At 34.5% G+C, this 10,944-nt stretch overlaps 2 protein-coding genes across 3 annotated transcripts; both read left to right on the top strand.

Annotated features, from left to right (window-relative positions):
- Positions 1 to 470: 470 nt before the first annotated feature.
- Positions 471 to 1,948, top strand: LOC105764171 (universal stress protein PHOS32). Of its 2 annotated transcripts, none has more exons than XM_012582685.2 (2): positions 471 to 1,348; positions 1,455 to 1,948. In XM_012582685.2, the coding sequence occupies exons 1-2, from the start codon at positions 655 to 657 to the stop codon at positions 1,463 to 1,465; spliced, it is 705 nt and encodes a 234-aa protein (XP_012438139.1). In that variant the 5' UTR covers positions 471 to 654; the 3' UTR covers positions 1,466 to 1,948. The 2 variants fall into 2 exon arrangements, with proteins under 2 accessions (XP_012438139.1, XP_012438140.1); XM_012582686.2 differs by having other exon boundaries at positions 475 to 1,348; positions 1,458 to 1,948.
- An 8,208-nt stretch (positions 1,949 to 10,156) lies between these two features.
- On the top strand, positions 10,157 to 10,699 carry LOC128035507 (uncharacterized mitochondrial protein AtMg00810-like). The gene has a single exon (XM_052625272.1). The coding sequence runs from the start codon at positions 10,157 to 10,159 to the stop codon at positions 10,697 to 10,699; it is 543 nt and encodes a 180-aa protein (XP_052481232.1).
- The last annotated feature ends 245 nt before the right edge of the window (positions 10,700 to 10,944 follow it).

Raw genomic sequence — 10,944 nt, 5'->3', positions numbered from 1 at the left:
AAGCGATTCATTTTGAATCCAAAATACTTTCCAGGTTGATATGGAAATCTTCTGAAACATCTTCTTGTAATTAGTTTAAGCATTGCCAAATAACAGAAGCTTCCAACACTCAATTGAAAACATTAGGAGAAGCACAAACAAGATATTAAAAAGGAAAGAGTAGTAGTATTTCGTTACTACAAATGGATTGTAGCAGTAGGAGTAGAACTAGAAAGATGTGATTGCTAAGTCGTGGGATTCATGACCATACCGTTTGCGTCCGAAGTTGATATTCGTCGTGTCCTAAACCCAACCATCGTATTTAATGTAGTTATAAATGTAATACAAGTTATTGTATTCAATTTAAATATTGTTGGTTTAAAATTATCTATTAATATTACGATGTGAATCATAAAAGTTATTTCTATCCTAATAAAAATTTTAGTCTTGAAAATACAAACAAATAGCTGCTTTTGCTAAAGAATGGGAAAGCAACGGTTGGTAACAAGAAATGCTAAGGAAAACAATCTGCTACGAAAGAATGCTAACAACGGGTCCTTATCCAACATTTAATTGTAATGTAACCTCGTTTAAATCCATGCTCAAAGGATACCCTGTGTGAGCAGCTTTTGTATAGGCAAGGCTATAGCTGGTTCGCCAAACTCCTGTCCTCTCATGAATCCTTCCGTTCTTCCGCCTCCACCCTTGCCTTCTCTCCCAATCCAACCTACTTTTCCCGCCGCTGCCCACCGTCGCATCGCCATAGCCATCGACTTAAGCGACGAGAGCGCTTACGCCATTAGATGGGCTGTTCAGAACTACCTTCGTGCTGGAGACGCCGTCGTACTCCTCCACGTTCGTCCAACCTCCGTCCTTTATGGAGCCGACTGGGGCTCTATCACCCCTAACTCCAAAAATAAGTGCGAAAACGACTCCAACAACGAGTCGCAGCAGGAAATCGACAAGGAGTTGAACATTTTGACGACAAGGAAAGCAAACACGCTGGCTCAGCCACTAGTGGATGCTAAGATTCCGTTCAAAATCCACGTAGTGAAAGATCGTGACATGAAAGAGAGGTTGTGTTTGGAAGTGGAGAGGTTAGGGCTGAGTGCAGTGATCATGGGGAGCAGAGGGTTTGGAGGCACAAGGGGAAGGCTTGGCCTAGGATTAGGAAGCGTTAGTTATTATTGCGTCAACCACTGCATTTGTCCAGTAGTAGTGGTCCGCTACCCGGACGAGGATGAGAGCGGAATAGGTAGAGTTGAGAGGGTTACCAAAAAGAAGATCGTTGATGAAGATATTCAGCTCCTGCTGCCAGTACCAGAAGAAGAAGTTGAGCATCAAGATGCAGAGGAGGAGGAGCATAATGGTTAGGATTTTCGAATTTATTTATGTTTTCATTTAGTAAAAATTCATTGAAATTAGGTTCATAAAGCATCAACATTAAAAATATTACGGTTCATATTTCTTGTTAGCAGATGCATAATATGGGGTGAAAGCAAAGCAATAAGAGGTATAGGAGTTAGAGCTTGTGGAAACGTCTGTCGTCGCGGCTACATCTATATCCCAAGACAATAGCAAATAATGGATTCAAAGCGTGACAAGGATTGTGTGTGGTGTTGCTTAACAGTTCTTATAATATCAGCATCGTGTTTATAGTTTTCTTTGATAACGTGGATGTCATTTGTTTGGCAGTATGTCGCCAAACAGAGTTCCCCTAGCAAACTCTTACAAGTACCACAACAGAACAAAAAACAAAGCCAAGGAAAATACATAATATAATATGTTAGACTGGCTGACGGCATCTTGGCTCAACACACCAACAATTGGACACAGTAGTTGCAGTGTATGAAAGTTATCTGTCTCTCCCTCTGTGGTCTAACTCTTATCAAATTTCAACTAATATCACGTTTTATCACCCATGTCATATGTAGTAGAATTGTTCAAATAAAGCTTTTCAAGTATCATATATCAAGTTTCAAATAATGTTTTTTTTTTCTTTTTGAGTTATATCTTAATGCTATATGTTCAATTCTAAGTAGGTCAACATTCATCAAATTTTTACAACAAAGTGAGCTCAAATGCGTGAAAATCCTTATTTGGGCATTTTGTGAAGATTTGATCCTTTTATAATCATTTTAAAATTTTAACTTCTATATGAGCAACCCTAGGCCATAATTATGTTAATGTCTAACTCAAGTAACTAATATCCATAGATAATTTCTAACATATTTTATTAGTTTTAAATAGCATAAGAAAATATTAATTTTAAACCTAAGATTGAGTTTACTAACAATTGATCTAGTTTGAAATCAAGAATGAACTTAATAATGGTCTGTACTGATTTATACCTATCAATATAGACAAATAACCAATATTAGTTGGTATATAATTTTGATTATTTGATTGTTTTTTAGTATTATTGTTAGAAGATGGCTTACATGCAGACTAAGACAGTCCGAGCCATGCAAGCTGCAGATGAGGCATAGACTGTTGTTTTTGTTACTTTTTAGTTGATGTTTTGTTGCTTAGTTAAATTAGAACTAAGTTGGTAACATACTTGATGTAAATTGGTGCTAATAGATTTGATAAATCAACTTAACCAAGTGTGCAAGCAAAGTTTTTTTAAGTTTCAAGACTTTGTTAGTGGAGTTAGGTATGTTTAGGTAACATTTTCATCTTTTGACAAGCTGATTGCTTGATATATGTAATAGTTTTTTAGTTCTCAGTGAATAATGGTGAATCTTTCAGCAAATTCTTCTTCTTCTTTTGGTTTTATATCAAGCATTCTGTTCATGTAGCTTAAGCTTAACTCCTTTGTTTGTTCATCAAGATATCGAAGCTTAAAGTTTAAGCTACAACTGAAATTTCTTATTTTGTTTTCTAAGTTCCTACAATTGGTATCAAAAGCTGATTTCTTAGAGGACCTTTCTCTTTTATACTTTCAAAAACGATTTCTTCATCAGGTTTCGCTCCAGCACCACCACCAGTATTCAATAGTGAAAGTTACCACATTTGGGTAGTGAAAATGAAGACCTTCCTGCAAGCATTTGACTTGTGGGAGGTTGTCAGTGCTGATATTGAACCACCACCCTTGAGAGCTAACCCCACGATAGCTCAGATCAGACATCACTTTGATGACAAAGCTAAGAGGTACAAGGTAATGTCTTGTATTCAAAACAGTGTGTCAGACTTGATTTTCACAAGGATTATGGGTTGTGAGACTCCAAAACAGACTTGGGACAAACTTAAAGAAGAGTTTCAAGGCACTGAAAAAACAAGACAGCAACAACTTTTTAAGTTAAGAAGAGACTTTGAAAATCTGAAGATGAATGAGTCAGAGACAGTTAAGCAATATTTAGACAAAATCATGGCTATTGTGAACAACATCAAACTGCTTGAGGACCAATTCAGTGAGGTCAGAATAGTGAAGAAGGTTATTTCAACCTTACCTGAGAGATATGAAGCCAAAGTTTCTTGCCTGGAATTTGTTTCAGGATGGCTAACTCTTTTGTAATATGAGTACTGTGGATACCTTCTTCTTGCTCCATCTTTTTTATATTTTTCTGGCCAAGTTTTCTTCCCTTTGTAGTCAGAGGAGCTCGAGGTTAGTCTCCTCTTGGCTTGAAAGGCACCTTCTTGATGCTCCTCCTGTCTGCTAGCTCTTCTTTTTAAGTTAAGAAGAGACTTTGAAAATCTGAAGATGAAGGAGTCAGAGACAATTAAGCAATATTCAGACAGGATCATGGCTATTGTGAACAACATCAAACTACTTGAGGACCAATTCAGCGAGGTCAAAATAGTGGAGAAGGTTATTTCAACCTTACCTAAGAGATATGAAGCCAAAATTTCTTCCCTAAAAGATTCAAAAGATCCGTCAAACATCACTTTGGCTGAGCTGATCAATGCCCACTATGCTTAGGAACAAAGAAGAGCTAGCAGACAGGAGGAGCATCAAGAAGGTGCCTTTCAAGCCAAGAGGAGACTAACCTCGAGCTCCTCTGGCTACAAAGGGAAGAAAACTTGGCCAGACAAATATAAAAAAGATTGAGCAAGAAGAAGGTATCCACATTGCTCATATTACAAAAGAGTTAGCCATCCTGAAACAAATTGCTAGTACAGACCTGATGTGAAGTGCAAGGTTTGTAAACAGATGGGCCATGTTGAGAAAGTTTACAGAAACGAAGGCCAGCAGAAGCAAAACCAGCCTCAACAGCCTAGAACAGAAGCTCAAGTGGCAGAAGAGGGTTGTGATAAGGAAGAACAAGTATTTGCTATCTCCTGCTCAGCTGCCAAAAGAAAAACCACAAAAGGGTGGTTGATTGACAATGGTCGCACTAACCACATGACACCTGATGCTGCCATTTTTAAAAGCATTGATAGAAGTTTCAACACAAAAGTAAAAGTAGGCAATGGGCACTACATTAAAGTAGAAGGAAAGGGAGATGTGCTGATTGACACTCCTTCAGGTACCAAACTCATTTCCAATGTTTTGTTAGTACTTGAAATAGACAGAATTGTGCTAAGTATTGCTCAACTTGTAATACCCCGAAAATTATTACAGTAAGAAAGTAAGATAGTATCCTTAATATAGTAAAATAAGGAAATAAAGTGACAAAAAGGGAAATTTTGAGTTATGTCAACATTGGGAAGTATATTATGACATATTAATGCAAGAAATGATTAAATCACAAAAGTGAGAAAAGTTTTGTTGCCCAAGAGTAAATACTTAAAATTTGAGGGGTTAAAGTGTAATTATGAACAAATTAAAGGACCAATAGTATAAATATTTTAAGGGTGGAATGATCTAGAAATTAAGGAAAATGGATGAATTAGGACCAAATTGAATAGATGAAGAATTATGAGGGACTAAATAACAATTTTACCAAATTAAGTGATGACTCAATAATGAAATTTTAAAAGATCAAAAGGGCAAAATGGTCAATTAGAAGAGAGAAATCTAGAAGATAATGATGATGTTAGAGATATTTTAGATTAATTAAATAAATATTAGTTTATTAATATTTTAATTTAATTTTAAATGATATTTTATTAATATAAATTAAAGAAAGACAAGTGTATGGTGATAATAGTATACAAATGTAATAATATATATGTATACATTTGTAATACAAATATTTATTTAAGTAATAGAGATTTGATAAAAATGATTTATAATGTATAATCAAAAATAGGTAAATAAGATAAAGGAAATGAGAAAGGAAAGAAACAGAGAGCAAACGAAAATAGGAAGGAAAAAAAGGGCAAGAAGGATAAAGGGAAAATTAGAGATTTCAAGCTTGAAGTTTAATTGGTAAGTTAAATTAAGTCATTTTCTTGTAATTTTTGAGTTTTTGGGATCCTAGAGATAAATACTACTTGATTTATGTTGAAATTTTGAAAGTTAGTATATTATTAGATGTAAGATTTCAATATTAATTTTAAGTTTGATATTATTGAAAAAACATGGAAATGGTGTTATAGTAGAGTTTTCTTATATAAGGTTTTATGTTCTTGATATATTAGTGAAGAGAAATAAGAGAAAGTGATGGGAAATATTATAGAAAAAGGGAATAAGGGAGTTATAAACTTGGTAATCAACATCTTGCACTAAAATAGTTTTGGACAGCAGCAGTAGGCTAAATTTGAAAAATCACCATAAATTGTGAAAATCGAATTAGATGATGAAAAAATATATAATTAAATCTTATTGAGTCTAGTTTCTCATAGAAGAAACGGTGTAAGCAATGGAATTGTAAATTATGAGATATAATAAATTTTGTGAGACAAGGTCAGAATGATTTCGTTTTCCCTATTTTGATTTTGGAAAATCATTAAAATTGTATAAAAATATTTGGGGTTTTAAATTTGTATTATTAAGTTATTAATGAGTCTATTTTAATAGAAACAATGGGAACATCATCTGAATTTTGTATGAGGATATAATTAATTTTTAGTGAAGAAGGGTCGAAACAGTCAGACAGCAGAACAAAGATGACTTTAAAGAATAAACTGTACTTATTGGCTAAACCATAAATTTTGAAAATTTTATGGTAAGAAGATATGTGAGTTTAGTTTCATATAAATTTATCAGATCTTAATTCAGAGTTCCGTATCTCAATATATAAATAATTTATTAACTATGACTCATGTGGACAGCTTTGATTCGAACATAAGTAAATAGTAGAATTATAGATAATATTACACATAAGCATGTTATATACATTAAGGATGTGGAATGGAGAGGAGGAGTAGGAGTAGGAAAATATATGAATATTTTGCTAGCATGAGTTTGCATTAAAAATGGTTAATTTGCATGATTTGGACTCAGGGACTAAATTGAATAAAAGTAAAATTTTAGGGGCAATTTTATAAAAATGTCAAAAATGACCAAATTGCATGAAATGAATTGTTTTATTATTTAAATTAATAAATTGAATGAAATATTAATTTAGATCAAGATCAGGTAGAAAATCGAGGGAAATGGAAAATTTCCAAAATACCCTTGTATCTTGGTATTCCTGTAATTTGGCCTAGTAAGTTCGTGTAACTTGAATTATATTATTAAATTCTTGAAATATATTTTTATTGATGTGAATATGATTTGGATATTCATTGTATGATGATTGATGAAGTATTGATATTCTTGATGAAAAGGGAAAATAAATCCCGGTTGAATGAAAGGAAAATTCGATGGATTTCTGAAAAGGAATTGACGGTAAAAAGGATCTAGCCCGAATGGGTGATCCTATCCTGATATAGCCCTCCCGAAGAATATGTGAAAAATGGATCTAGCCCGGACGGGTAATCCGAATTAGGGTCTGAATTTTGTTTGGACTGGTAATTCAGATCCAAGCTCATTAGAGTAATTGTCATTGTAGGGGATTTAGCTTGGACTGGTAATCCCGCAGTAAGGATGAGGTTCGCGGGAGTGTGCTCTCTAAAATGGAAATGTGCGCACATGAATATGAATTGACGGGCCTTGAATTGTATGCTAAAAGTGTACCTCCGAAAATTCAACGAATTTCTGAGAAATTCAACAGGATAAATATGGGAAATAATAAAGGTAATAGAAAACATGGAATTGAATTATTATTGGAAATATATTATCGAATTTAATACTCAGTTTGGATTAAATGCGAAATTGAGTACAATCGTTCTATGTCAAAGGATGAATTGACGGATAAGACCATAACTGGGATATGGCACAATGAACGTAAGACCATGGTTGGACCATGACAGTGTTTATATGTAAGACCATAGCTAGGCTATGACATTCTGATGATAAGACCATAACTGGGTTATGGCACTACGAATGTAAAGGATGAATAGACAGCAAATTACCCTAGTAAATCGAGGTTCAACATTTGTTGCGAACTTTCATGTTTACTATATGTTTAGCTCTCATGAGCTTCTGTTCAGCCTTTGGGCTTCTAAAAATAATGTACTCATATCCGTAAGTTGTTCTTCTAAAGGTAAAATATCGGGAGTTGTTTTGAATGATATATATATATATATGAATATGAAGAAATGGTAAAAGAATGATATGCATTATGATATATATTTAAATCAATATCTTGATATGTTGATATATGGAAATTATGTAAGTGGAGACAAGTAAATAACTCAAGTGTGACATGTCAAGAAAATAAGTTTATCAAATTTGAAATTATATCTAATATGTGCAAGTAGTGTTGTTGTTTGATGCTTAGGCAAGTGCCAAGCTATTGGTTGAATTGGTAAGCATTTAAGTAAAAATATGCTAGTGCTCATGAAAAAGTGGTAAGGTTTAAATTAAGCAATTTCTTATGAAATGACTTATCATGTGATCAGTTCGGGAAAGGCTTTGGTTAAATGCACTAGCCTGTGACCATGGTTGAATGATATGTTTCTGACTTGTGTGACATGCATATGGAATAAGCGTGGAAAGTAAAGAAATGCAAATGAAAATAAAGAAATTATGAAGATTTAAAGTTATATAAAATCCTATTAAACTTGGGATAATATGTTTAAATGATACTGTGGATTTATTCACCTTGTGAGTTGATGAATATAGCTTCATGAGTATTGCAGTATCAATATTGGGTTATCCTTGATATGTATAGATTTCATATTTTAAATGAACTAATATGATTAAAGACTATACAAGCTTACTAAGCATTCATTGCTTACGTATTTGTTTTTATTTACCCTACAGATTATCGGAAGCTCGATTGGGTTGGAAGCTTGTCGGAGATATATCACACTATCCATTAGTTCTATCGGTAATTTTGAATGATTTGATTCTAGTTATAATGACATGTATAAGTTAATTTGGCCAACATTGGCTCATTAATGTTTTAATTTTGATTGGTTTCAAATATGAATGCTAGATGAAATGAAATGTCTGATAATAAATTTGTAAATTTTGGTAATGCTCCGTAACCCTGTTCTGGCAACGAATTCGGGTTAGGGGCATTACACAACTAGCTGAAAAGGGATACTTAGTTGTATTCAAAGGAAAAGAATACCTGATTAGTGATCCAAGTGGATCCAAATTCATGTTAGTGACCATGACTAACAGAAGCTTTATTGTGGATTGGAACAAAAGTTCAGTTGGTGCCTACACAACTGTCTTAGATGAGTCCAAACTGTGACATAAAAGATTAGTCCATGTCAACTATAAGTCTCTACTTTATTTGTCCAAATAAGACTTGGTTGAAAATTTCACAAAAATAGTTGAAAAATAAGATGTTTGTGAAGTATGTCAGTTACGAAAGCAAGCTAGACTATCATTTCCAACAAACAAGGCCTGGAGAACCTCTAAAAAGCTACAGCTAGTCCATAATGATGTGTGTGGCCCTATGAAGAAACAATCATTGAATGGTAGCAGATACTTCATTCTTTTCATTGATGATTATTCAAGGTTCTGCTGGGTTTATTTCCTAAAGCACAAGTCAGAAGTAGCCTCAATGTTTTGGAAATTCAAGGCTGCAATAGAAACTGAATCAGGTTGCAAGCTCAGGACACTAAGGTCAGACAATGGCACAGAGTACACTTCAGCAAAGTTTCAAAATTTTTGTGAAGAATTAGGAATCAAACACCAGCTCACAAACACCTACACACCTCAGTAAAATGGTGTCAGTGAAAGGAATAATCAAACTTTGATGGATATGACCAGATGTTTAATGTTTAACAGGAATTTGCCTAGAAGTTTTTGGGCTGAGGCAATGAACACTACAGTTTACCTTCAAAACAGGCTACCAACTAAAGCACTACTTCACAAAACACCATTTAAGGCCTGGTTTGGGTTCAAACCTTTAGTTGGTCATCTAAAGGTCTTTGGTTACATATGTTATGCACACATACCTATAGTCAAGAAGGACAAATTGGCAAAAAAGGCTCAGCCTGGCATTCTAGTGGGCTATAGCAATGTCAAGAAGGGCTACAGGATTCTAGATCCTACAACTTATAAAGTCTTTGTGAGCAGAGATGTTGTATTTTATGAGAGGTCAAGCTGGAATTGGGATAAAAGTAAACCAGAATGTACTGCTGAAGACTTGGTGACAGAGCAAACTGAAGTTGATCAAAATGATCCTGAGATGGACATTGATCATGAGCCAGTTAGGGGAACCAGACCACTAAGTGAAATATATGAGAGGGTAGATGTGGCTACTGTTGAACCAACATTTTTTGAAGAAGCTCAAGTTCAAGAAGGATGGAGGCAAGCCATGCTTGATGAAATGATCATGATTCACAAAAATGAAACCTGGGAGTTAGTTGCAAGACTAGCTCACAAGAAGGTCATAAGAGTAAAATGGGTGTTTCGAGCTAAGCACAATGCTAATGGAACTTTAAACAAGCTGAAGGCAAGTATGAGATTGACTACTTTGAAACATTTGTACCAGTGGCTAGGCTTGATACAATTAGACTACTAGTTGCACTGGCTGTTCAAAAGCAGTGGAAAATACATCAACTTGATGTAAAATCTACTTTCCTCAATGGCTTTCTTGATGAAGAGATATTTGTTGAACAACCAGAAGGTTTTAAGGTTGCTAGTGAAGAAGACAAAATGTTCAAGCTAAGAAAAACCTTATATGGCTTAAAACAGGCACCGAGGGACTAGTATGATAGAATTAACACCTTCCTAGTAAGCTTGGGGTTCGAGAGAAGCATTAGTGAGCCAACACTGTATGTGATGAAGGAAGGTGATGAAACACTACTTATAGTTTCCCTATATGTGGATGACCTGTTGGTGACAGGTGAAAACAATATTGTGCTAACAGATTTCAAAGGCAAAATGAATAGCATGTTTGAAATGTCAAATTTGGGTGAAATGTCATATTTTCTTGGCATGGAAGTGTTTCAAACTCAACAAGGAATTTTCTTAAGCCAAAAGGCATTTGCCTTGAAAATTTTGAACAGATTTTCCATGCAGAATTGTAAAACAACTAGCACTCCAATTGCTATTAGAGAAAAGCTGACAAGCCAAGGTGATTTCGAGAAAGTAAATGAATCAACCTATAGGAGTCTACTTGGATGTTTTCTCTACTTAATAGCCACAAGACCAGACATAATGTTTACAGTAAGTCTTTTATCTAGGTTCATGCATTACTGCAATGTGAACCATTTTAAAGCTGCAAAGAGAGTCCTTAGGTACATTAAAGGCACTATAAGCTTTTGGATGATGTTTACCAAGGTTGAAAGCATGAAGCTCCTTGGTTTTGCTGATAGTGACTAGGCAGGATCAATAGATGACATGAAAAACACCTCAGGGTATCTGTTTACCCTTGGTTCAACTATTTTTTGCTAGAGTTCAAAGAAGCAAAGAATCGTTGCTCAATCAATAGCTGAGGTAGAATATGTACCAACTGTAGGAGCTGTTAACCAATCAATTTGGTTATATGAACTTACACCAAAGAGAAGCAACAGAGATCAGATGTGATAACCAATTTACTGTTGCAATTGCAAAGAATCTAGTATTCA

The sequence above is a fragment of the Gossypium raimondii genome, chromosome 12 (assembly GCF_025698545.1).
Source record: "Gossypium raimondii isolate GPD5lz chromosome 12, ASM2569854v1, whole genome shotgun sequence".
NCBI classification, from domain to species: Eukaryota; Viridiplantae; Streptophyta; class Magnoliopsida; order Malvales; family Malvaceae; genus Gossypium; species Gossypium raimondii.
Note: the sequence above shows the minus strand (reverse complement) of the source record. Positions and strands in the feature narration are given on the sequence as shown.

Coding starts and splice junctions, on each gene's coding strand:
- LOC128035507 (XM_052625272.1), top strand. CDS start 10,157: ATGAAGGAAGGTGATGAAACACTACTTATAGTTTCCCTATATGTGGAT.
- LOC105764171 (XM_012582685.2), top strand. CDS start 655: ATGAATCCTTCCGTTCTTCCGCCTCCACCCTTGCCTTCTCTCCCAATC.